Genomic DNA, 27,834 nt, shown 5'->3' with positions numbered 1-27,834 from the left:
GTGCTGGGATATCAATGGGATGGCTAAGACTTCTTAACATCCATCTGACAGAGTAATGTCTAGTGGTGGCTCTGATTTCTTAAAGTTCTTATCTCCTCCGGCTTGCAAATACTTCTGTAGAGAAAATAACTGTCTAAAGTGCAGTTAAGCCTATTGCACTGTTCAACTTAGATTGAAGCAGTAATCTTTTTGCTCAGCATTCCTCAGTCATACCTAAAACCTGTATGACAATACMTGATACCATAAAAGCAGTGATGTTACCAAAAATCTAACTGCTAATTTCTCACACAGCATCAAAAAAGATGAGTTCAACATATGTATATCCTTTATCAAAGGCTACAGAAACAGCACCGGAAAACAGCCTCCTTCACTGTTGGGCCACWGAATACCAAACCAGCACAACTATGTTTCTGCTACCAAATCCTGTGGTTTCTGTAACCTATTTCCATTTAAAACCTCTTCGGGTTCTAGTGGGAGTTTTTTTGCTTAGCACAGCCCACAGACAGTACATGTAGATATACACAGAAGAGCCTTAGCTGGCATTGCACACCTTGTCCCTTCATTTACAAAGCTTCAGAGAAGCTACAACATTCCAATCTTTGTAGATATACATTCTTACAATGGACTTTTGTTTAAGCTGTGATTAAAAAAAAATCTCAACAAACCTAAAATATCTTTACACAAACGCCACTCGCTTGATGATCCTAGTGACGAGCCAGGCAGTGGGCACAGCTGTCAGCCTCTCTGCATGGCACATTCACCATTAGCATACCACCTCTAGGGATGCTGAATTCCCTATAATCTCCCGTAGCAGTCAGTGACCCTTTCTAAATAGGGTCGATTGGTGTTATTAGGAGATAACATCAGTGTGGTGCAACATATTGATGGGAGGTGAGTGGAAGTGGTTCCTTCCCCGCCTGCAAGAAGCAAGGGGAAGCAGGAGAATGCTTCAATATAGTTCTGTGGATGTCACATCAAGTGGCAACGCAATCAAAGAGGATGATTTAAACTGATCCAGATGAGCTAAATTAAAAGAGAAATGTGCGTCCATCCCCTTCTATTTCCATATGAAGATGGAAAGACTAATAAGAATGAGGAATATCAGTTTCATATCTGTATAGCTATATTTTACWAAAAACTGTTTTATTCAGAGATGCCTCTCATTAACCTTCACTGGAACAAAAGGAAAGTAAACTATAGTAAAAGCAAAGTAAAACTTTACCCATCCAGCTAGACCAAAAAAAAAGACAATCTGATTCCTCAAATGATTCTGAATTACCCTTGATTCAGGGGTCAGAATCATGGCTTTACACCAGTTTTACGTTGTCAAATATATCTTCCTTGAATTTACAGCAGTAGCAGATTCAGACTCTGAATGTTTCTGACTTTACTTTTGACAATGAAACATTTTATTTTCAAATCAGTTTTGAAAACTCTCTAGTAAAATCCTATTGAAGAATTCATTTACAAGACTCAGCAACATTAAAGATGACTCTGTGCACACGCACACATGAATTTAAATGTGTGTGTATATATATACATACATACACACATATCTCTGTGTATTTATATGTGTGCGTATATACACACACATACCTATACACCTAATAAATATCTGTATGTGTATATATACACGGAGATTACATACAGCAATGGAGTTGCTAGTAAAATGACTTGCTAGTGTACTAGCTGAATTTATTTTAGCACACTCTAGCAGATCTCCCAGTTGCCACATTAGAGAGAATAAGAACTATGCATTTTCTAATCAATTAGGCTAGTGACGGATTCATAGTAGATATGCCCATGTGCATAGTGAGAAACATGGAGAGAAACATTTGTTCAATTTTCAGGGGAGCCTTTGGAGCTCAGAGACCCAGCAAATGTAACACAGACTGATGCCTCTCTTGAACTGCGTTTTTGCAATGTATGACTTTTACCACCAAGAGAACTGCCATAAAATCACAGTTTCACTATTAGAAAATATAAAATATTCCTCTATTTTGCCTTAGGCTGCTGGAAATTCACACGTGGGAATACGGGTGATTTATGCAGGTAAAGAACGTTCTGTATGAGATTTGCACTTGGAACTAATCTGGGCTGGACCCTGACAGACCAAACCCTAAACAGACCTTGACCCTAAATACATTTAAGAAAGACCTGTCTACTGCCATTTGAGGATTAAAACTGCAACTTCATCACACCCACTGCATGAGTAGAGGGCTCTCAAATCAGGGCTGGCAGAAGTGAAATATCCTGCATTCAGGCGATCTGGACTGAGGCAGTCCTGGAGAAGAGACCCAGGTCTTATGTTTCATCTACATTTCAGTTGTCCCTCCAAAACTCACAGCCTGCTTCTCGCCATCACTTCCTCTGTGGGCTTGCCAATGGCTCCATTTTAAGGCTCTGTTGGGCTGCACTGAACCTTATGTACCATTACATATGATGTATCACGCACAGAGCACTTCCTCAAAGCAGGAAGCTTCGCCTACTTTCTTCTGAGTCCAGCCTAGTTTAGTCATTTAACCAAAAGTTTAGCCAACTGTTGGATACTTCTGTCCCTGAAGGAACATAATTGTAGTCAGACAGTACAAATGATCACCCTGGAGTCATATTTGGCTTTCAGAGTCTCCTGGTCTCCTCCAGATATAGCTCAGCAGTGCTTTCATTCTTACTTGGAATATGTACAGATAAACACTTAATTATAATGTAACCCAAGATCTCCAGACTTTCCTTTTTACTGTCCTTTTACTTTCTGGTCAGGAAAGGAATGCTAGAGAAATTGCATTTTTGTAATTATGCTTAAAAACATGGCTTATACACATATTGAAAGCACTTTTCCTTCCTTGTAGTGGAAATTTAACAAAGCAAACCATTCACCACGACCAAGGGATAGCACAATTAAATCTGTAGTAATCTACATCACCTAAATACATTTAAAGCAAAAATTAACTATGCATAAAAGTAAAAAAATATTGCAAAAGGGAATGGCTACGCAAGGGCTGCTCATGTTCCTGACAGAAAAATATCAGAAATACAATTACAACAGTAGTAAGTTACTTGGAATGGATACAAAATTCAAGCTTTAGAACTGAGGCAAATGCCTGGGTGAAAAAGAGCAGGAGAAGGGATTTCAAATAGGCAGACTCATCTGTATCTGCTTACAGCTTGGTCCTCCACAGAAACTAGAAATTCACTGGCTGCTCTCATGCTGAATCCAGGGTATTCTCACATTTCTAAGTCTCTATCAAGACTTAGGATGTCTGTGATCAAAGGAGCAGAATGAAAAACACTGTAATAACATATTGTACTAGGAGAACACCTACATAGTATCGCATTAACTTGGTATGCACTTTGAAGAGATAGAAACGTTGGCATTTTCGGGACACTGCACAGGGCAGGAGGACATGGGAGCAGGATCACTGCACAAGCACATATTTCCCGTAAGCCTCTTGATAAGCTGCATGAGGTTGAAATATAGAAATTTAAGGACCTACTCTCTTCTTTCACTGGCAAACACTGCTGCAATCTTGGTATCCAAAAAGTGGCAAATGGACCAGATTCTTCAGATCTTTCAGATAAATTAAACACTGGCAAGTTAGAAACAAATGCAGTCATCAGTGCAGCTGTGACAAATGTCCTGATTCGAGGATACTGCTGGCTGTGTTCATGCAGGGCCTCAATGACTTTAATAAGTCTCCATAGAAGCACAGCAGTCCCACTGCACACTCTGAGCTAAGAGACTAGAACCTAATTCAGTATTCAGTTCCACACCCCCATAACACTGGCAATGATTCAGAGCTGGTGAGACAACTTGCTAAGAGGGAAGAAAAATAATAAAGTGTTTTAAAACTCTCTAATATTAGCTTCTTATGTGTCTAACATCAAAACATTTTTTCACTTCTATTCAATCAAAATTAATCACTAGGATTACTACAGTAATTTATGTTGGAGGTTATTGAAATGAGTGTTTTATTAAAATATGTTTTTATTAATAAAACACATTCTGGCTATGGAATCATATGAGTATGCTATTAGAGACTATTAACTAGGGACTAAGAGCTAATCATAACAACCATGCTGCCAGTTCCTTTGACAGCAACACACAGCGGGTTTTTTCTCCTTTTATATTTACCAGCGCATACAAGTCAATCAGTTACGTTAGCAGATAAACATTTAATCTCCCTTTTGTGAAACAGGGAAAGGAGATGAAGCCACTTCAGGTCTCAGCACAGAAAAGGGAATCAGAAAGAGACTCACCAGCCTGATTAGTTGTGATGCTGACAGCAGCAAATTGTCTGGAAAGCGTACTCAAGTCAGATACACCATTGACTGCATCAATCTCAAAAGTGTAATTGGTGTGTGCCAAAAGGTCCACTACTGTCACTGTTGTGTTGGTGAGTCCAATCTGACGGGGCAAGAATCGCACATTCTCACTACATGGCTCACACATCTTGGTGTTTCCTCCACATTTTTTGCAAATGATGTTGAAAGTGACATCTTTCCGACCTCCTGTGTCAAGAGGCCAGCTCCAGTCCAGGATAACAGATGTCTCATTGATGTTAGAGATCACATTTCTTGGAGCAGATGGTGGTCCTACGAAAAGGAAACAGGAATGGAGAAGCATGAACTTTTCTGTAGTGTTCCTGGATGGGAGCAAATACAAGAGTGACAAACATAAATAACCAAACACTTTCAAATATTTTCGTGAAGGGACTCCTGAATTATTCTACTGAACTACAGCTACAGATGATCATGGACCATATTTTCCTACAGCCATATGGCATTTTCAATATACAGCTCAGGACTCTGGGAGAGTCTCAGAGTTGTACAAGGCAGTTATTGAGATTAGACAGGGATGTTCCTGAAAATATTGATAACAACTTAAAATCCTAGCTCAGCTTCTCAAGTCTGACAGAAAACAACAAGGAGAATACTGAGGAGAACAACCCACAAACTTAGCCCAACAATTTTTGGTAACCTGTCCAACACATAAGATGACTTGGGAGGAAGTGAAGGGCTGATTAAAATGGGATGTGAGAGGAAGCAAGCAAGCTGCTGAGATACAGATGAAGGAAGACAGCYCAAGCGTAATGATGCTACTCACTGGTGCAAGCCATGGATGGAGGGTCTTTCTCAGAGCGAAAGAAATTCTTTTCACACCTGCAGTTCAGAGACCCATCTTCATACGTAGAGCTGTGGGGTGGGCATTTGGCACATTTCACGTTGCCAGGAAAGGCTTTGTAGAACCCAGGTCGACAAACTGAAAAATGACAATAGTGTAGTTTTAAAATCCATAGACACCTCCTTGATTTTAACACGTAATTTTGTTGTTATCCTGCAATCTATCCATACACAGGTCATATTTTTGAGAATGTTAACAATCTACAAAATAGAGATTCGCTCTTAATAAGAAAAATGATGGCACTAAAGCCTCTTGATATAATATGAGTTCTTTGTGCATAAACTTTGATTTGTATTTAATTTTGAGTGGATTAAAACAAAACAAACACAAGTGGATTGCACCTCTAACAAGAAATAATTCCTACTTTACATTATCAGAACTTTCCTTATTCTTCCCATCTGGTTAAATTTACAAAAGCACTGGCCCTGTATTGTACTACAGTATCTCTGAAGGACCAAAGAGCAAGCTCAATGAGCTGCTTTTGATATTGAGAGAATATCAGAAACTCGCATGGTCTTTACTACTGTGATGATTTTAGCAGTAACCTAGTCCTCCATTGACGGTGCTTGAGCCCACATGAGCTGCCTCTGACAAACTCCAGGTGTTGTTGTTCACTAACATTGGCACAGTCCTCCTACCTCTGCTCATGCTGCATTTTATATGGACTCTGAGCCACATTTACATSAGAAGAAAACAAAGAAAACAGTCCTTGAAATAAGCTGCAGAAATGAGCAATTAAGTAAATAACTTTTCAAGAACATGGAGCAAAACAACACTGTTGATTCCTTTCTGATCATCTCACCATTTGAAAATAATAATAAAAAAACCCACAGCAGATAACAATCATCAAACTTTACTATTCAGCTGTTGTTTCTATCCAAGAAATACATCCTTCTCCAAATGCAATTTACCAAGTAAAATTGTTCTCATACCAAAGCATCAGTTAACAGAAAATGTAACAAAAGTGAACATGTCTTAAAACATGTTCAGATTTTTTTGTGTGTGTGTCTGAAGCCTGGACAGTCAAACTTAGTTGTGTGTCTGAAGCCTGGACAGTCAAACTTAGTTAAAATGGCCTTAAACTTGTCACTGATTTAGATGTTAATTTGAAGCCAGAGAATGAGTTCATCAGTCTTAAGGTATGCCTAAATAGGCACACTGTTTTCATTCTACTTACGGAGATAAAATGATTCAGCAATGTAGTACAAAATACAGGATACAAGACGATGTGGGTCTTTTGAATTCATTCATTTGCTGCCCAAACAGAAGAAAATGCCAATACAGGGAATGAGAGAAGAAAAAAAAAATAGAATAACAATCCCAGCACTTTTAAGAAGTAGTATTAAACTTTATGTTTGACCTCCACATTAACATCTAAAGGCCAATATTAATTGCCGAGTTAGGCAATTTTTTTAGTCTTTGGTGTCAAACACCTAAGCGAGACTCACTGAAAAGCAGAAGGAAAACAAGAACCCCCCACACGCACGTCCTACTTTACAACATCTTAATAAAGAACTCGCACTACATCAAACAGTCTGAGAAATATGAAATGTTTAACAAGGAAGCGCTAAACTTAGCCACCCTTTAGCACTTCACAAACCTTGCAAATAAAGCCTGCCTGGCTGCAGCTGCTACTTCTGCCTCTTACTTCTGTGCTAACAAAAGGGTTGAGAAAGACATCCCACACAGTTCTCTCCYGTTGGCCCTAATGAAATGATCTAATATTTGAGCCTCTGATGTGTGGGCCCACCAGGCCATTTTTGAAAAGCGAATTGCTAAAAAAGGCCCTTGTAGTTCACAYGGCTTAGCATCAATCTGCAGGATCCGCTAAAGCCTGTCCTGCTTTAGCCACAGTTTACTTTTGATATCATCTTCTTAAAGGCTTTGAGGATATTTGTGGATTTTTGTTTGTTTTACTTAGGAACATAAAGGAAACCGCAAGCACTCTTAAACACCTCTCCAGGAACAAATATATCAAACACCACAGCGTTGGCTTTTTGGTTTTGKTTTTGCTGCCTTTCTACTTTCAAGGCTCAAAACTCACTGCCTTCCAAATACTGCCTTACGACAAATGTGTCAGAGTCAATATGAGGTGCTTCTTCTTCCCATCTTTTGACATAGGCTCTTAAATTATTTTAGTGTCCCTTGGCATATAATGGCCCCTGCTGGTCTGAATAAAAACATTCAGTTTGGGGGGGAAAAAAAAAAAGAGTATATGAGTCCACATATACGAAGCACTAAAACACACCCTTTCTAATATGCATTTTCAAAGCACCTATCATCAATGATTTCATACAGTAATTAGTTTAACATAAGTATRCAAGCTCACATAAGAAGCAAATGTATTTTGTAGGTCGAGGAAGATAAATGCAGGCACCAATTGCTCCGTTAATGAGGGTCTCTCATTGATTCCCTCCGGTGGAAACCGCTAGACCTTCTTTAAGAAAAGGTGGTGTGTGGCATGGAGAAAAGAGAAAGAGGAGGGTGYAGGAAGCATCATTCCAGTAGCACCACACTGCAGGGGAATCCTATTGTTTTATGCTTCCTCTATTGTTCTCCAGAGCAAGCAGTCTGCGTGGGGGGACCTAGTTATATCCTTGCTGCCCCCATATGCCCTAGGAGGGCAATGTGATTTGTACCTTCCCYTCAGGCTGTCTTGAGCTTTCTTCTTCTCACTGTCAGATCAATTTAAGATTATTCACCATTGCAGCCCAAAGGAGAAAAAAAAGCAATTACACCTGAAATTAAAGCTTGGAAAGGAAGTGCTGATAAGAACCAGTCACAACATATTTACTCTTCTTTTCTTAGTCATTTTTTAGATTTTTGATATACAAGAGAGAAAAAGTTTTTAGCTCAAGATGGATTCTTCTTGGTATGTAAGAAAAACTGGACCACACTAATTGACGGATGAGAGTTCGGCTTTTCGAGGTGAATACCACTGCTTTGGTTTCAGCTGGGCTGACAAAAAAAAAAAGCACTGGCACAATGAAATCTTCACAGAATCTGTAATTTCAGCATAGAAACCAGCTGTGAGCAGCACTTGCTGTTTCTTAACATTTTCTTCTAGAAGCTTCTAGAAATTAAAGAAGAATGAGTTTATCTGAGTTTAACTCAGAATTAGAGTCTCTAATTAACTCTCTAATTAGAGAAGAATGAGTTTAAGTTTGTCTTTAATCGCTTAAAGTACTGACTTTTCATAATGACTTAACATTAAAAAAAAAAGTGAGGGAAAAAAAAAGAACCACTAGACAATATTTGTAGTGTTTTCACTTGAAGCATTCAAAGCTATCCATGATGGCTGTGGCTGGGAGGAGGTGGGACAGCAAAAGGTTTGGAAGGAGAACTCTTCATTTACTGCCACGACAGCCTAGGCTGCAGCTGCTGCTCCCTGTGGAGGGCAAGAAATCTTCCGTGGGGACCTTCACCACCATGGCTCAGTGRTGGGGCAGCCCTTGGATCCTGTGCCGAGAGCTTCCAGCCCACCACACCGTGGGGCTTGGGAAGGAAGGAAAAGCTCCAGTCTTCATACCCATGTCAACCACTCCCGGCAATAAATAACAAATAGACAGYGCTGCTGAAGGACAAACAATGTGATAGGAAGCAGATGCAATGGATCAGGAAAAAATAGTCTCAACACACTAAAATGGGGGAAAGAAAATCTTGAGAGTTACTATATTTGTCGTRCAAGCTACACAACAAGGCTATTTTGTTTTGCTTTTCACAGCCTCCTCAAGCCCAATACCCAATGCATGTTGACAGTGGTAACTCATGCGACAATTCCCATCTAAAATACTCATTTAGAACAATATGTAGTCAGGTTTCAGTCTCTTTTAGTCGAATGTAAGCAATACTGACTTTATTGAAGTTACCTGAAGTTAACTGGTACCAGTTTCAGGACAGCAGTTGTCCTCACTATTGTATAAAAATGAGTTTCCTGAAGCTATAACCAATGGGGCTGCCTTAGTCACAGACCAAAGGAGGGAAAGACACCTCAGTGAGAGCAAAACAAATGTACATAGCACACTGTGGTAGTTACTGCTAAAAGAAATATGACCATCTGCAACAGCAGAGTGAATTTTGCCTTTGACTAAGGTGTTTGAAAGGAAAACACGGTCCTAATTAAGGGTTAAACGATTCATTTCGATTTGCATTAATTTTAAATTAAAATATAAAGCTGTTAGTAAATTGCTTGAGCATTCTGACCCTGCAGCCCTCTCTTGCACAGAGCAATTCCCCATGGCAAACCCAAACTAACGACCCGAGCCGGAGCTGCCTGGGCAGAGGATTTCCTGGCCGTGGCATCGCCGGCCTGACGGCGCCCGTTCGCCAGCACGAGGTCGAGGCAACGGCCTGGCTGCAAAGGGAGCTGCGTGCCGCCGTCCGAGGGGAGCCCCAGCCTCTGCATGCTGCTGGGCAGGGGTGCACGGGCTGGGGGCTCGCTGCCTTGGTGCAGAGCTCGGCGGACGGACGCCGTCGTTCAGCAGTGTGCGCAACGGGCTGCGATTCCTGGGGCATCRAGCGTTTCCTTCCTTTGTTCCTCTGCTCTTCCGTAAGCAAAAAGAAGGCCTAAGGGCGAAACGCTACTGTGGCATGAAAGCCCAGCACCAGGAAAATAAGAGAAATAAAACGTGAATGAGTAAGGCTTGTGGGTGTTCTAGCACCACTGCCTTGCTTTAGCCTGACAGGCCTGGGACACCCATCACCTGTTTCTGCTCTACGGAGCGGGTCGGAAGGTGCTGCTCCTGGGGGCAGCCTGTTCCCAGGGCCCTGCAAATCGCCCTGGCTTCGATTTGCCCTGAACATCGTGCACCAGCCAGCAACAGAGCCTCTTACAGCAGCCCTGGAGCCAAAGGATTAGCTTCAGCATCGCCAGTGTGTGTGGAGGCCTCTTGCACCCAGCAGGTCACCTGGGCTCGGAGATAAAACCTGAAACGTCCTCAGGTCCCTTTTAAAATCATTTGCACAGTGCTTCTTCTACAGTACGCGCATTATGTTCGCACTCAGAGATGACAACGGCACTATATTTATCACCAGTAACCAAACAGCACGTTCACACCCATCCCCACACACAGGCACAYGCAAAATGAGGTGCAGCAGAGCTGTCAGCTTGTGAAAATGGACGGCATAACCAACAGCACAGATTAACCTCAGATAAGTCTCAAAACCACCTCGGTTTCCTTGGGCTAATTGTTTATTCCCCTTGTACTGTATCTCAGATTAAAAAAAAAAAAAAAAAAAAGAAAAAAAAAGAGAGAGAGAAATCATGATAAACGTAAATTTAAGATTTCATAACTGCTCATTTCACACCTCTGTCCCAAATTACATCCACCCATATGCGTTACTCAAGCAGCACATGAAAAACAACACTATCTGGAGATGCCACAGCCCTGGCTTGGCTAAGATAAGTCTCAAAACCACTTTTGTTTCCTTGGGCTAATTGTTTATTCCCCTTGGTACTGTATCTCAGATTAAAAAAAAAAAAAAAAAAAGAAAAAAAAAGAGAGAGAGAAATCATGATAAACGTAAATTTAAGATTTCATAACTGCTCATTTCACACCTCTGTCCCAAATTACATCCACCCATATGCGTTACTCAAGCAGCACATGAAAAACAACACTATCTGGAGATGCCACAGCCCTGGCTTGGCTACACAAAGAGTGGGATGTGAAGGTAGAATTCTGCCCAGAGTTCTCCCACGAGAAGCTTCTGCTGCACATCCTTCTGACACCAAAAATGCCACATTTCTTCCTCCCATGTTCACCATGGCATCCCCCTCAGCAGAAACAGCGCACTATAGTGTATATCTCCTGCAAAAGAAATACTTTTCAGCAGCTCTCATTGTCCATTACTATACAAAAAGCTGCATTGCTATGTGCACATCTTTTCTCTCCAAGTGTCTTGCTTACACAGCTTCCTAGCCCTAAAGTCTTTTAAAAGTTACAGTGTATTCTCAATTCCCACTGAAATTAAGGCAAGCTATGAGAACTGAGCAAACACCAAGATATAACTTAAAGGAGTAAGTTTCAAAGCTAAGTACACTTCATAACAGTAGAAATGGGGGGCACAGAACTGGGGGACAGTGTTGCACTTTGATAACTCCTTATGTCTGGTAAGGAGAAAAATGGCTAACTCTTTTTATCTGGTGGGGATCCTCAATGAAGGAAACTGCACCGGCACAGCACGCTTGCGCTTTGCTGGGTTGTGGTGCTGGCACGTGCTCCATCTCAGCTAAGTGCAGGAGGGAAATCACATGGAGAAAGAGTTCAGTTCTTGTGCAACAGACTCTGCTATCATCAAGGTAAGAATATTTGTGGAAAAAGGGAAGGATGTTGACTTCCATCGACTGCCCATGGCAGGCAGTTCTGTTTATGGAGGAAATAAAAACTTAAAATGATTCTTTCATCGAGATGTAACAACTGTTATATCTTCACTCTAGTCTCCAGAAGGTTATACACAATATCTGAAATAATTACAAACCAGCTGGCAGGAACACAGAGCATAGCACAGGCTTTTGTTAAGCTCTATAAGCAAATAAAAAAAGAGCTGTTATCATATTTTCTGTGTATGAGGCAATCTTATGTCTGCATTTTTAAACAGTAAAACAGTAAAAGTTTCAAGTAAATGTTTTAAATGCAGCTATTCCTTACTACATAACTTAAAGGGGAAAAGAGAGAAACATGCATCAAGTGCACTTGTGCATCTACAAACCGGAAAGAAAATACAGTAATCGCAGACAAAGCTGCTGACAGATTTGAAGAATTACTACAGCTGTCCACTGCTGGAAGAAATGGGCAATCCACAAAAGCAGCACCATTTCTTTTCCATCACCAGACCTCCTCCAACTGTAGCAGCCCAACAGCCTTGAGGATTCAGGAAATGATCTCTGCTCGCCTCAGTATTTCCTAACTAGTATCGGCTCCAGCAGGATGGCCTGCACGGTATTTGTGCAGCAAGGATTCCCGACTATGTAACAGTGAAACGCCTCTACAAAGAAATCTTTGGAGAACCTTTTTTTTTTTTTTTTTTTAAAAAAAAAAACCTCCTGAAAGTTGCTGCTAGTATACAAAACATATTCAGTAGCATTTAATCTAACACATAAGTAAATCTCTGCTTTTCCTTTCCACTTCCTATTTTACAGTGATCTGTGACCTTAACGTCCTTTAATCAGATGCTTTTTAAATTGGCTTTACTCTCAGGTCAAGTTGTTCAGCAGAAACAATTCTTGTTCTTTGTTTAATAACAGTTACTGGCAGACATATTAATTATATGTACATAYGAGATAGCTTTATCCTGGGGGAATAACACTGCAAAAGCTCCAGTTCCAGCAGGCTTCTGTATCTCTTTTGTTAAGGAGCATTGTTAGAAGTGCAGTGTCAAAGCTAGCAGGTCTTAAACACAGCATTACTGTAAAGATGTTGCCTGGGGGCACACAAATATCTTGCTCCACAAGGCTGGTAGCTTTTGGAAGAATTATTTCAATGGGAATGCACTGGGAATCGGAGTCTTGATTCAGAATTTAAACAATATAAGCAAAGATCTACTTTTATTTCACTCATCTTTGTTGAAACACTTAAGCAAATATTTAAAGAGAGAATTTAATAAATCCATGTTTATAAGCACAGTCTTCTACTTTCCTTAAACAAGATGCTTTCCTGAAGCAGACGCTGGGCACATTGAGATATTTTACACTATTGCTTTTTCTAACAAAGAACCTCCTTTGCCCCCCCTATTTTTTTTCTAAATCCAGAGAGAGATGAAAAATAACTTCCTAGTCTAGGCTGTATTTTGGAGAAAAAACTCTAAATTAAAGAAATTCCAGGAAAAGTCAGAATCAGCTTGAACCAGAAAAAAAAAGAACAAGTAGTTGTATAATTTAGAAATTAGAAATTTAGAAATTTTAAAACACTATTGGCAAAGATAAAGAAGCCATTAAGACTCTTTCCCTTTAAAATTAAATTATGGTCTCCTGGAAGGCAAAACAGATGTGGGATCTCAAAAGCATCAGACAATCATTTTCTTTTAACACCTATGTAATAAATAGAGCTCCATACTACCATTAAGGAATACCAAGGGGGCACTGTGRCTTACTCTTGCTCAAGCATCATTTTTATATAGGAGAACTTTTCTGAAAAACAAACAAGCAAATAAAATCTTGTCTCCGATGGTAGTTATATTAAACAGAAGTGCAAGAGAAAGGCAGATGGAGTACAGTCATTTGTCCTCCATTATCTTACCCTCATCTTTAATATCTACAAATCATTTCAAGAATCTGAAACACAAGGTTTAATATGTTTAATTTTTAACAGTGATTAAGTAGGACAACCTTCTGTATTATTGGCATACATGTAGAATATCCAACCTTTGCTGCTGAATTCTCAGCCTCAATGAATTTCTTTGACATTCCTCTCCACAGTCTAATTAGTGTGCATAAAAATATATGTCCTTCCTTCAGTTTAAGATTGGCCACCATTTAGCTAGATCAAGGTATTCTTGTTTAATATTACTGGATAAGGAGAACATATACTCCTGATGCATCCTCTCTAAACCTCATTTAATCTTCTCTAATCCTCATTTAAATAGTTCTACTTATTTATCATCCCTGTGATGAGCAATCTCAAATTTTTCAATCAACTTTCATGGGAGAATCTTCTACCCCTCTTCTATAGTTCTGCAGTCTCTTCTTCTAGTGGAAAAAGTCCTTAATGCTCTTCATAATACTTCCAATAAAAAATGTTTAATTTACATTTTGTACTATGTTTTCTCCCTTACCCTCTTTTTTTTTTTTTTTTTTTTTTTTTTTCCCCTTTTTTTTCTTGATTTTTTTAAACCTATTTAGGGCTTCATTTTGCTTTCATTTGGCTTACATCCACCATTTTCTAAGGCAGTGCATGCATTCTGAGTCAAAACAGTTAAATCAGAAGTATGAAAAGTCTATGTTTTCTCTCTAGGATGAACCAAAGATTATTTTGCATTTATTAAGATTGAATATTGTCCTGAAATTTTCCACATGTGTTAACACATGCAGAAGATGATTCTTGTCCCCATTTTACAGGTGAAGAAATTAAAGCAGACTTTTTTATATGAGTCACCCATGGTAATGCAGAACAAGATCTGAATCTAGTGTTCTTACTCCCTGTGTAAGACACCTCCTAATCGAAATGTGGCTTGGTGGGTTTTGTGATGCTAAGAGGAGCTCATCTGGGCTCCCAGGTGACACAGGTCCACTACTGCAATTAGCATGAATTAGTACTTTTGGTAGTAGTCTCAGTAGAGCTGTCAAATTAATTGGAAAAGAAATTTAACAAATGTCTTTGCCCTTAGAGATATTCTTTCAGGTCAGGGTTGAGGCATATTGATTGAGCAGGACGGGGAAGCTTATATTCCTTGTGCCTTTACTGAACCTGTTTTGTTGATAAAAACAGAGGACTTGGGTTTTCAGGGCAGTTAAACTGCTATCTGTCACAAGCAGTACAATAACACAAAACGACAACCAATTTTACAACACTGGGAAATATTCCAGTTGCTAGTAAAAGCAACAACAACAAAAAATGGGCTTAATTGTAAGCCCAACGGCTAGAATATCTACATATTCTTTTTTCATGAAATCTCATTTTCTCATACCTGAAACTTAATTCTTTCAAGTTATCTCTAAATTCAGCAATATCCARAAGACAGCATGCTGCTTCCCCGATTAGAAACTATTTTGAATGCAATCCCTGGAAGCAAGACGTGAAGGTTAGAAGATGGAAGGCCTTATGTTTTAGAATATAAGCTAAAGAAGAATATGTCCCTATAAGCATATGTCCCTATTTTTCTCCCTAACCAAAAAAAAAAAAAAAAAAAAGTTGGCATTATTAAGCACTCAGATTTACAGGACACCCAAAACTAATTGTCTGACTGCGCTTCTCTCAGCAAGAGATACTAAATTCCCTGAATTCCTTATTGTTAGTTCCACTGCTAGCCGCTGAACCATTGCTGCTTGGAGTCATAGAGCTGTGGTGATGGAAAGGGACATTCTTAAGAAGAGAAATGGTCCTGCAATGGCAGAAGCTCAAAACAGTATAAGAAAATTCTCCTGGTTTAAGTCACTGTCATTATTTGCTGACCTAAGTTTGGAGTATAATCTAGTATATTAGAACACAGCTGGAATTTGCAATGGCGTACAAGAATAAGCCATTGCMTTGCTTTGCAAGCGACACTGTGAGCATCACTTAGTGGGAGCATCCCATAGACATTTTAGTTCATACCTGGAGAGGAGACCATTTATTGAAGCAAATTCCCAGTAGTCCACTCTTGCTCTTCACACCAAGAAGTTGTCTTCAGAGCACATGAATAGATAAACAGCAATAAACAGTSCCTGTTACAGGGCATCTAGTCTACAGGAACAGATTAGAAATAGTCTGAACTAAAATCCTCTGATATGGTGTATGGTATAGTCATAATATCTGTTATACCAGATACCAGTTATATCACTTAACTCCACAGTTCTGCTTCTACAGGGCCACACTACTTTCTGATGTTGTCATACCTCATGATTACCAGTCTTCAATCTCTCAAGGTAGTCAACCATCCTCATTGTTTGAATGGTTAGATATCCTCATTGGAATAAAGATTTTAAAAGCTTTGGTAATGAAAGTGTGATAAGATAAATTCTTCTTATTAATCCAGTAACATATAACCACCAATAAATATAAATTAYTTGTATTTATCTATATTCACTGGAATGTAGAATGGACACCAAGTGAGGTTTCAGTGGTGACCTAGGAAGTCTCTAACCAGAAGAACAAGACATTAATGTTTTGTTGTGTTCACAACTACTTCTCCTCTTTATGTGTCTCTTTTACTGACAGTATTTTCATCCTTCCAGTGGAAAGCTTGAAAATTAAACAGTTATGGTCCCTGGGGATATCTGTGCACTGACAATCTTCTGCTCACAGCTGAAAGGGAAAGCTCAAGCTTTTGTAAAACTGCCTTTCCACTGAACTGCAATATTTAAATGCTGTATACTTTAGCCTTTATATGCACTTCCTTGGTGTTTTGCCATTTTGGAAGAGAACTCTATTTTAATTACTTTACATGCATTTTATGTGCATGTATTAAAAAAGTCTAGCTTTGCAGTCTAAGCAATTATCTGCTGAACAAAAGCCCAATTAAATCTAAGTTAAAAAAAAAAAAAAACAGCATTTTTATTCACTAGCCTAATATAATATCTATGTGAATTCCAGGGGGGTAGAATTTCAGATGTTTAGAAAACAGAATCTGATGCAATGCATTTTATAGAGTACTTTGTGAAGAATTAAATCTTTTCTTATATTAAGAATTCTTTAGACACAGTAGCAATAACGAAAACTCAATATTCTTCAATAGCATTCACCTGACAATCTAGAAAACTCATCAGAAGGGAAAGAWAACTAAACTTTCCAGTATGCAATGTGTATTTACTCTACAAGGTGATATTCATTCAATTAACAGTTTTCAGTTCCCATGAAGGTCAACAATGRCAGCAAGGTGACGCCAATGTATTTTACGAGGAAAAACAACCAAATAATGGGAGCTCTACGAGTTACAGATTTTATAGAGGTTCTATTCAAATAAAATAACAAAAACATGGAAAAAAATATCTTAAAAATATGTAAGATGGCACCGAATTACTTTTCAGGATTTTGCACTATTTTGCAGAAACATTCTGTAGACCTGCTAGGGTTCTCTGACTGAAGGAAGAACCTTGTAACACACAGAGTTAACCAACATTGCTTTGTTTGGATTTTTGTTTTTCACTGTTTGCCTTAAYAGTCCTACTACAGAATTAGCAATGGCTGAAAGGACATACAAGCAAAGTCAAAAGCAAAGTCAAAAGCATTTGGGCAAATCCACCAGAACATATGAAACTCTAGATCCATGAGTACAGAAGAATGGAAGAGAGAATTTTTGGTGTTCTCTTCTTGAAAACTCTTCATACCAGAAATATTCCAATCTACTTCAACTAGATACCTTCACAGCAGACCAACAGTCTTGAATCTCCCTGTTTAAGCCCAAATAAWTTTTTTATTTTATGTTGGAAACTGAGGAAGCCACGTTACGACTGGTTACATTTGAGCAAAACTCAGCAGAGGTCTGTTTCTGAAAGACCTATTTTAATTGTATTTCTTCTGATCAGATCCGGTCATAAAAACTGATGCCACATTTGATAACAAAGTAAATTTTACGGCAGAGTGTTCAACCAAAATTGAATCTTACTAGGTCAAGGCAGTCCAYGGCTGTTAGATTATAAGTGATATACCATCATGCTGATGTATATAAAACACAGGAAATTGTTGTATATTAATAGAATACTAGTTTAATCAGCCCTCTGAAGAATATAAAATATATTCAAGCACAGATATATTTTGAGCTGATCATAAAGTAGTTGAAAGGCCTATATTTTATCATTTAATAAGGCCTTAAAAATCTTCTATTATGTGCAAGAATTAAAACATGTAACAGTTTCAGAAAGTAGAGCAAATCTCAAGACAATGAGGAAGGTTTTCTTTCTTCTCAGCTATATCATAGCCTTAATATTTGTATTTATTTTAAAGAACAATCAAATGTCTGGAAAAAAGCACTCTACATACACTAAACTTAGGGTCAAATAGTATAGAAAAGCAAAAAGAATTGTTATGCGATTAGACTCAAAAAATATGGTTTTTTTGCTAACTGAAAAATAAAGTTAACAAATCAATTCAAATTGAAACATTATTCTCATATTTCTTTTGGCCAAGCTGTATGAATAGCATACCCAGATTCTCTATTGTTTCTCCATGCTGAACTCCATACATCAACCAAGCCTCACAAAGCACAAAACCTTCCCTCTTCTGCAGAGAGATCCTCAGAAGACACTCGCAGCAGTCCTAGCTGTAGCAATGGATAACAAATTCAACATCTTTGCTTTGAGATTGTGAGAAACCGTGCTCACTAATAATAGAAGCAGCCTTTTAAGACATACCAGTAGTGCAACAAATGGAGTTAGTTTATGTACATAATTCTTAGTACCTTAAAAGCAGAGAGGATCCCAGCATTGTTTAAGGTGGAATACATAGCACATTTCTAACACCACCAAGGTCTACACTGTTGAGCAAAAACAGACCACCTAATTTCTCCCATGAAAATCACAAAATAAAGACTCTTCTTGAACAAAATAGTCATAASAGAAACAATTTTCCAATTACTAACATGCCTTGTATTTGGACAATTAGTTCCCACCATACACACCTTTTTTTGTTGTTGTTGTTTTTTTGTTTTTTTAAATCACCAAACATGAACATCCAGGTAAACATAGCTGCATACTGCTGTCCAGCACATGATATTTCTCTTTCCATATCCTAACTCTTTAGTCTTCCTAAAACTACACTGAGAGAGACATCATTAAGATAGTATCATCACCTTGGTTCCGCAGAAATCAAACTGAGGAGACAAGGCTCTTAAAATATTTATTCCGACTAGCAGAAGATAMCAGTCCTAAAAAAGAGATCCTAAGAATTCCTGCTGTCCTTCCCAAAAAAATGATAAAAGGTTGCTTTTCTGACCCAATAAGTACTTAACCCACCTCATACCCCTGACTAACCATTTACCTTTCTTAGAAGTCCAGATTAATGGTTTGAAATGTAAGCATGAGGAAAAGGTTTTGCAGACTTGGTTTGATCATAAGGAATTTTGCTGGCCAAGATGGCGGCAGCAGCTGGTGCTCCCAGCTCTGTGCTGGGATGCTCTCTGAGCTGCAGGGCCAAGCCAGCTCCAGAGATGACCTGCTGGTCTGGTGTAATTTCTCCAGAACCTCCTCGAGGATTCAGCTAGAGATAACATTGGATTATTGTAAGAGGTTACTGTAGAAAATGTGAAAGAAAATATCTTTCTGCACAATAATAGTTCTACAAGTCATGAACTCTCATTTCACTACCCAAGCAATAAAATATAGTTGCGTGCATCAGTAGAAAGCATCCCTTATGCAGGTTTTTGACAATGTAAGTAGTTCTGTTCCCCAGATGCATGAATTCAGCTAGCTGTACTATCATGGAGATGTAAAAATAAATGCAACACATCTATAAACATGTTCTGGAGCTGATAAACAACTCAGTGTCCATATAAGTCAGCAAACCTTTTATATATTTCTTCTTGAACCTCTTCTTGCTGCCCATCAGATTATAAATACAGAAAAAAAACACATGATGACAGGCAAGGATAAGTATGTATTTTGTAGGTACTGTCAAAATATATTAGTGAAATGCCACTTCTGAGTATAACTAATCTGAAATGATATTTGACTAACATGAATGTCACCAATACTGTGGYCTGCTCTACTGACATCACGCAGTAAGATAAAGACAGCTCTCCACAGCTATAAATCTGGCACTGGAGAGCCAACATTGTGCCACAGAAGCTGATTACTCACTCCCTTTCTACCTTGGTGCCAAGCAAATGGCACATAACACTTGGCTTTGGCTGGTTCCCATCTTACAAATTACCTGTGTAGTGTAATTTGTGCTTCCCCTATTGAAAAATACATGGAGAGCAATGTAAAAGCATGTAGCTTACTTCCGTAGTGTCTGGATTTTCTCCACTGCTTCACATCGCTTGGGGCAGGGATGACGAGCAGCTCTGCTCGGGGATAGCTCGGCTATGAACAGGGACACAAATCAGCACTGACGGGGTACCSAGGCACTTCCAGAAAAGACATATTTCACTTTCTAATGCCTCTTCTCTAATGGAAAATTTTCCACCTGCATTAGGATTCACTGTTAGGAATGGTTTGGTCCTTTCCCACTCCTTTTTTTAGTTACAGGAAACACTGTGTTAAATTTATGTCCGACAGTGATTTGAAGTAGGCTAACAGCCACTAACCCTGTTAATCTCAATGAATAACTTAATGTAAGAGGTGTAATACAGCTGATTTAACAGCTGCCAACAGTCCTGGTTCACCAAAGACTGACACAGTGGTCGTAAACCTATCCCAAGCCATTTTAATCCCTGCTAGTACCCCTAGCAGCAGTTGTAAATGTTAATGTTAATGTTCTGCCTGCTCAGCAGCACCTTGATTTGGCTTTATCTGTAGCAACAGTTCTCAGCTGCCTCCCCCCACCCTGGACAATTTTTACAAGGATACTTAGAGACTGAGAGCACTGTGATTGATTCAGTATAAGAGCCTCATCTGATTAAATAGGTGGCTATTTCTTAATTTCAGAAGTGAAGGTGAACAATTAACAGAGGATCATGAGGAAGGAACATGTTTTTCCAGGAGGTGGCTCTTCAAATGAAGAGAGGGACAAGTGGTTATTTTCTGCCTGCTTCACTATTCCTTCTCTCTAAATCCACAGGGTGAAAAATAATTAGCTAAAAGTCATCAGAAGGAACATCCAGCTGCCTAGCAGTTGGGGACTTAAAATTCTAGACTGCTGGTTTGTAAGAAGAGTTGTACCTATCAGTGGTTATAATGTTCACCCTGCTGACAGCTCTTAAATCTAGTTTCATAGAGAAAAGGCTTCTTAAAGAACTGAAACTGCTGGTACCAGCTCTTTTCATCCACTTGAAAATATCAGAACATTATCTTATGAAATCATAGATTTACATTCTATACTGAAAAAGCGTTCTCCATGCACTCTCCAAAGTCTTTAGAAGACTTGGAGTTTATTTTTATCTCATTTTTCTTACAGATTTTTTCTGTCTTTTAAACTGTGGCACAATGCAGTCAGTACAGTAGTTATGAACATATTCTTTTACTGCTAGCTGAGACATATCGATATCAAAATATCAAAAGTATCCTTCTCTTGAAACTCTTGAATCATGATGTTCTTGCTTCAAAAGGTTAAAAGGGCATGATTCTAACCTGTGCAACCATACAAAATATCCAAATTGGTGACAGAATGAAAAATGAAATTTTCAGACATTAGGAATGTTCTTTCTAAAGGAAATTTCACTCTATATAGCTACATTTAACCCTTGTAAGAAGTTGCAACAGCAGCTTGCGTCCTAAAATACCAAATCATTTTTCTGTCACATCTTAAGGGTTGGGAGCACTACGCCGTCGGGCTCTGTCTCCCTTTTTCTCTACTTTTTGACTACTTTAAGTTTCTCAGAGAAGAGGTTTAAAAAAAATTATATGGTCCCTTCTGAGCTGCTTTTGATTAGTTGATTTCCATTGCAAGAAARACATTGTATGGTCAAAACAATTTCAAAATGAAATCTATAAGCAAACGTAAGTTGTAATTTTCTACTAGAATATAAATGGACTGTTGGAAACATTGAAAGACTGAAAAAAAAAAAAGTAATCCTAAAACAACACGAGGATACCCTAAATACCTGTAATTAGCATTTTACACGTCTCATTTCTATTGTTTTCACTAAGTCTTCCACTGTGATGCTCATTTACACTAAAATCCCACAATCCAAGTAAAAAGCAGAAGCTGTGCGCAATGTTCAAGCAGGATATCTTGAAAGAGTCCCAACCAAAGCAACAGAAGAGTTGGCCTGGATCTGCAGTTGGGAATGCAGAATATCACAGAATGATTGAAGGTTGGAAGGGACCTCTAGAGATCATCCAGTCCAACCCCCCTGCTCCAGCAGGGACACCCAGAGCACGGGGCACAGGGCGGCATCCAGGCGGGTTTGGAAGATCTCCAGAGAAGGAGACTCCACAGCCTCCCTGGGCAGCCTGTGCCAGGGCTCTGGCACCCTCACAAGAAAAAAGTTCTTCCTGACCTGCAGCAGGTGGAACTGCCTGTGTTTCAACAGTACGCCTTGTCCTGTCACTGGCCCCTTGTCCTGTCACTGGCCACCACTGAGAAGAGCTTGGCCCCGTCTTCTTTACATTTTCCCCTCTGGTATTTATACAAAAGATSCCCTCTCAATCTTCTCTTCTCCACGCATATGATTATTCTGTCTTGTTTTTCACTAAATTTAACATTGGGTTTTCAGAGTTGAACTCCCAGAGTTAAGACACAAAAAAAGCTAGTCATATGCTGCCAAGTTCAGTTGTTAAAGCAAGCAAACAAACAACTCAGAGTGACAAGCTGGTTATCTAATTGTTAGCAGCATGCAACTTTGGCTTTAAAAAGTAAGTAATATGTTCAGGGATTATGCAAAATGAGAATARCTTACGACAAATTGTATCCAGAGCACTTTTAATTAACTACGATCTAAACATCCTAAATTCCYATTAAAATAAACTGGAATTGCATATGATTCTGCCTAGCCTGAATTTTGACAGCAGAAATGTTGAGCAGTAAAAACAGCTTAATAAGAGCTTGGTTTTATCATATAGACRTTATCTTTCATTATTTACTTCAGACTTGGAAAATGAGCAMATGAAATGACACAGAAGTTATTAAAAAGTTATTATATGGGTCATTTTTTGCCCACACATGCAAAACTATGTCCAGTTCTGATTTCAATAGAACCCAAGTAACTGATTAGATACTGAAACAGTGAAGCTACTTCTGAGGTAGGTAAAAAGAGAAGAGCATAACAGGGAAGTAATGGGAAAATAATCTTCTCTTTGCTGCAAAACCTAGAAGCTTATTTCCCAGGGCAGTGAGCAGGCAAACGGRACATGATCATATAGAAATAATAAATATTCATCCATAGAAAAATTTGCCAAAATTAGAGCAGTGAAAAGACTGAACAGCAGGATTAAAAAGAATGATATAGATAATGAAAACACTTGAAATACAAAAAGAAGGTTTTCATTTCCATTCTTTCTGTACAAACTCTGAGAATTAATTATTTTTCAGGGCATGAGACCTCTTCCRTGGTGTGGGAGGAGGCATCACGTGCCTTTGACTGTTTGTTTTTTAAGAYAGGTTATCATTTCATTTACTGTAATTTTTATAGCTTGTCTCTCCAAAACATACATCTAACATCAGAAAGAGGGCACTACTCTAGAAAACAACTAATTCCATTCATTCTACATAACAGTCTCTAGATTTTACTAAATTGGATAAAGTATATATATTTTTTCAAATAGCAATTGTTGTAGAAACTGTTGGATACCAATATTTTCCTTCACTAAATCTACCAGCAAGAAGTATAACCCTTCCTCCTTTGTAACAGCTTGAAATATATTCTAAATGGACTTATATTAAGGACTATTTCTAAAAAGGTGTTTCAAAATGTCTTTGCAAAACTCAGAATACTCATTTTTTGGGGAAGGAAGAATCACACTATGCTTAGAGGCAGACCAGCTTTACAGAGCTAAGGTGCAGCTGATTAGCCATATTTTAAGAGATTACTGGGTCATAGTAATTACCTTTGCRTATGCTTTTCACCTGGTGTAAGGTTAAGATTGTGAAATGCCCAGGTGTAAAGCCTCTGTCCTTGTTTACCATGACCTGGTGGCAGATCTTTGCTTTTTCTCCACCCAATAATTCATTCAGCTACAGAAACTCGCTTTGYAGCTAAGTCTAAAAGCTAACAGTTGTAGCCTGTGTTAAGCAGGATGCTTGAGCAGATGCCCAGTAATCCAACCATGTGTCTGAGCCCTGTGTGGAGATACTTGATAAAATGTATTGTGGTTTGCTGACGYCAACTTCACTTCACTTGACTACTAGAGAGAGTTGGATCACCTCGGTGTGCACATTAACTGATTTTAGTTCAAGGACATAACTCTCTCTGCACATCTTTTGCTTTAACAGTTGTTTCTAATAACCTTATCAAGATTCAACTCAATGTAAAGCAACCTTCGCCTGAAATAAAGCTGTGATCTATACAAGAATTTGGACCCGTTTAAATCTGTTTTAAACCAGTATCTCACCTAAAGCTATATAGCTATACAGCTGCCAATGGTGGTAAATGAGTATGAATATAAGCAATAAATCAGAATAAGAGTTTCTTAAAATCAGAATAAGAGTTTCTTAAAATCAGAATAATGTCCGCATACATATTTGCATTTATCTAATTGAATTATTTTGAATAATCAATCAGGAATCAGTGTATCAAATAGGAAATCTGTATGTGGGGCAACAGGAATTAAACACAGATCAAAAATGTATGTTAAAATACAAATTACAAATAGTCAATTCTGTATCTTATAATATTTCTCTGAAGTTTGGTGAATACAGTTGTTTCTAGGAAAATTTCCAATTTGTAGGACAAGCAATTTCTATTAGTGCGAGCCATGACAGATCAAGTGGCTCTTGTTAACTGACATTTACATGTGTGTGTGTATATGTGCACATATACACACACACATACATATATATGCATTCATCTATATTAGCAAAGTAGATGTAATAATAAGTGAATGCAGTAGCATTAGCTGTGGGAATTTTCCATATTAGGGGAAACAATGCATATATCGCATTATTTATTGTTTTATATTCCTGAATATATAATATTAGAAATCTAATGCATTTTTTTTTCTGTTACCCTGCTGATTTCCATTAGTTATCTGCTGTTTAATTATGCTAAATGAAATTGTCTGAATATTTGAGATACCAAATTACCACACATTACAAAAAACAACCTGGGATAATATACAGAAATTCAGTGTCTCTTCAAAATAAAAGTGATTCAAATAGCCAACTACAAAACAGAGAGACCTACTTAAGAATAATCCCTTGCTGGAGTGCAAATTTTCCTTCATGGAGAAATGACCCTGGTGAGCTCTGGCTTGTTCCACTTCTTTAGAAATCTTCATTAATTTGTTCCCTTTACAGCTCCGGAAACTGCAGGTTGTTACRGCTCCTGGAGCTGCGCACAAGGGATGCAGAGCCCCTTTGTTATTGCACCCGCTGACTTTCTGCCACCAAGATTAAACTCCAGCACAGAAGAAAGGCGAGTACAACATTCTCYGGTTCCGATCACTGCTGAACTTGTACGCTTGTAATAAATGGGACAAGGAATAAAAAAGAGCAAGCAAGACAGAGATGATCAATCGCAATAAGTAGGCAAAGTTTTCCTCAGGTAGAAAGGTCTTGATGCATGTGAATCATCCAGCAGAAAAGGCAGCCCCTTTGGAACAGAAGAGCCAAAATAGTTACACTCTAAAAACCAACTTGGAAACTATTTTCCAAGATAACGGGATAAGTTGGCAGACCAAGCACATGAATTGACTAATSTGAAAATAAACATAAGCACAGAAATACTGAAATGCCATCGAGACAGTACTTGAATTCTCCAGGGACTACTAGGGAACTCCAAGGATGTTACCCATGCCCCTAAAATGCCCCCAGCTAATGCTATCAATCATGGGCACGGTAAAAYGGACTTGACTTGATGGAGGCAAATGGATTTAGACCCCCTTTTTGGTCATATATTTCAGAGCATTGGGGCACTCAGAGAAATCAAGAGTGCACAGATAACACAACCTATCTGTAAGCAGAAAGTATTAAGTTAAAGACATAAAGAGGCATGCATTGGGCTACTCCTGCAAGCTTGGCATGCAGAACTGRAAGAGGACACGTGTTGCTTCAAGATGATATTTTGGACTCCATGCAACAGAAAGAGGGAGGCTACACATGGAGWCTCTTACCTTCTTAAAATCTTTAAAGCCACCATCGCATGGTGAAATGGCATGACAGTGAAATTTCTGTTTTGGAACTGAGGAAAGAGTATGGTTCCCAGACGTGTCTAATCTAGCCCTCACCTAGTATGCTGGGAGAATCTGGTTCATCTACCCATTTAACTAACGATGGCAAATGTAGCATTCTCACCAAAAACATCCCTCAAATCTATCCAGGAAAGCATGCAGAAGATGTCAAGAAAAAATACGCAGTATTTGTTCAGAAAGGTCTCAGTTTTGGAAAGTAGTTTCAACAGCTATTCAGAGTAAAACAAACAAAATAAAACCTTGCTAATGCATCATTATTCATATATGCCTTCATAAGAATTCATAAAAAGTGAGGCAAGTGGAAGAGAAAAATGCCTGCAGTCAAGAAATTAAAACTAACATCTTAAAAGATGAAAAGGAAACTACTAAAAACAAATAACGTAATGATTTGGCAAAAGAGATTGCAAGATCTTTTTTTTTTTCCAACCAGAGGTTTCAAGGCTGGATGTGATGAAGAACTACTGTACAAAACTAGCAGTACTATCATGTAATAATCCAAAGCTAAGTACAAATTAACAACAGAGGCGCTTTTCAGTCCAGGTATCTATGACTGTTGCTTTCAACCCTTGCCATGACATGACTTTGTTGGAAATCATGAAATAGAATGACCTTGCTCCCCGTTAGCCCTTAGAAAAGCTAGTGTGATCACCAGACACTGAAKCATGGTTATGACCCACATCTTGAGAGCACGTGTTCTGGGACYTTGGAGTCTGCCTGTGCAAAGCATAACTCAGGCAACTTGCACAGAACCGTTTCTGTTCCAGCTTCAACTCCAGTGTTTTGGCAGAGTGGTGCAGGAACACTCCTGTAGCACTTCCCTGSGCTAATCCTCGCCTGAGCAACTATGATTAAGCCTTTACTTTCTTAGGAACTAAATCTATTAGCATTTTAAATACTCACAGCAGACGCTGAGTTGGTGCTAGTCAGGCATGCAAATCTTATAGAGTAGGGTACCTCCTTTTACCTAAACAATCCAGCTCCATGGGAAACTAGTATCTTTCAATCATGTCTTTTAATCCTAATATTTTCATAAATAAAATACTTTGGATTTTTTTGCTGAAAAGTACGCAATAATTTTAAAAGCAAAGTGCAAAATTAAGGAAAATGAAAGACCCTAAAGGGAGACTTCAGACTGAACAAAGCGCTAGCTACYATTCAGTACTCATATTTTCACAGAGAATAGGAAAGCCCTAAGTATTAAACTAGAGAAAAACAATAACAGAAAAAACTAATTGTTATGATACGAACTTCATGAACTAGACCTTAAATAATCTGCTTAACTGGCCATGGAAGGTCTGGAGAACTCTCTCCTTCCCTCCAATTTTTTTTTCTTTTTTCATAATTCTGAATGAGTTTGTCAATGTAGCAGCACTAGAGCCTCCAAGACCTCACAAACAATCCTATCTTTAAGTAACCATTCTCAGTGAAGACGGAGACAATCCATAGTCTTTCTTTTTCAGTGCACTAATTCCTTCCTACTGTATGATTCTGTTCCTTCATATTATCACTCTACTTTAAGGAATGATTCATTTTTATTCTTCACACCTGCCACATTCCAAGTATGAAAGTGGGACCAGTTTTGAATCAGCAGAGTGTGAGCTGGTGGCAGGCAATTCTAGCAAGCTGGAAGAGAAAAATAAAATTWAAAAAAAAAAAARKGGGGGGAAGCAAAATAAGACAAAATAACATAAAAACAAATTATTTTTAGAACAGAAGCAGAAAGTTATTATTAGAAAATTTATCATGTAATTCCCATTTTTTAAATAAAGTGTTAAATAAAATCATTGTTCGCTGCCCCATGAGAAGTGCACTTTGTTCATTTCTGCCCCATTCATTGTGAACCAGAAATTACGCAGTATCGCTTCTGTGATTCTAARCAAGAACCAAAGCAGGCAATAGGCTTTGTAAAGCAGGGAAGCTGCCTACACCCCTACACCTTACACGCAGAAGAAAGAACCTCTTCCTGTACCTTCAGCATAATTAAATTGAGCTTTTAGAAACACTGAACCTGAGCATTACCTTTTGGTCCCTACAAGGAGAAACTTAGGCAAACACTCTACTATAAGCAGATAAAGAT

General features: G+C 38.5%; 1 protein-coding gene across 3 annotated transcripts in view; it reads right to left on the bottom strand.

Moving 5' to 3' along the window:
* The window catches only part of EPHA3 (EPH receptor A3), a 192,328-nt gene that overhangs the window by 65,842 nt on the left and 98,652 nt on the right, over positions 1-27,834 (bottom strand). For 2 of the 3 annotated variants that reach the window (XM_026036932.1, XM_026036933.1), the window contains exons 3-4: positions 5,105-5,260; positions 4,258-4,593 (exon numbers count right to left, since the gene is read on the bottom strand). In XM_026036932.1, the coding sequence (XP_025892717.1) occupies positions 4,258-4,593; positions 5,105-5,260 (492 nt within the window). Of the gene's footprint in view, positions 1-4,257; positions 4,594-5,104; positions 5,261-6,359; positions 6,437-6,630; positions 6,644-27,834 lie in introns of those variants that run through there. The other variant, XM_026036934.1, reaches the window with a different exon arrangement.

The sequence above is a fragment of the Nothoprocta perdicaria genome, unplaced genomic scaffold (genome assembly GCF_003342845.1).
Source record: "Nothoprocta perdicaria isolate Ctin4 unplaced genomic scaffold, notPer1 scaffold_188, whole genome shotgun sequence".
NCBI classification, from domain to species: domain Eukaryota; kingdom Metazoa; phylum Chordata; class Aves; order Tinamiformes; family Tinamidae; genus Nothoprocta; species Nothoprocta perdicaria.
Note: the sequence above shows the minus strand (reverse complement) of the source record. Positions and strands in the feature narration are given on the sequence as shown.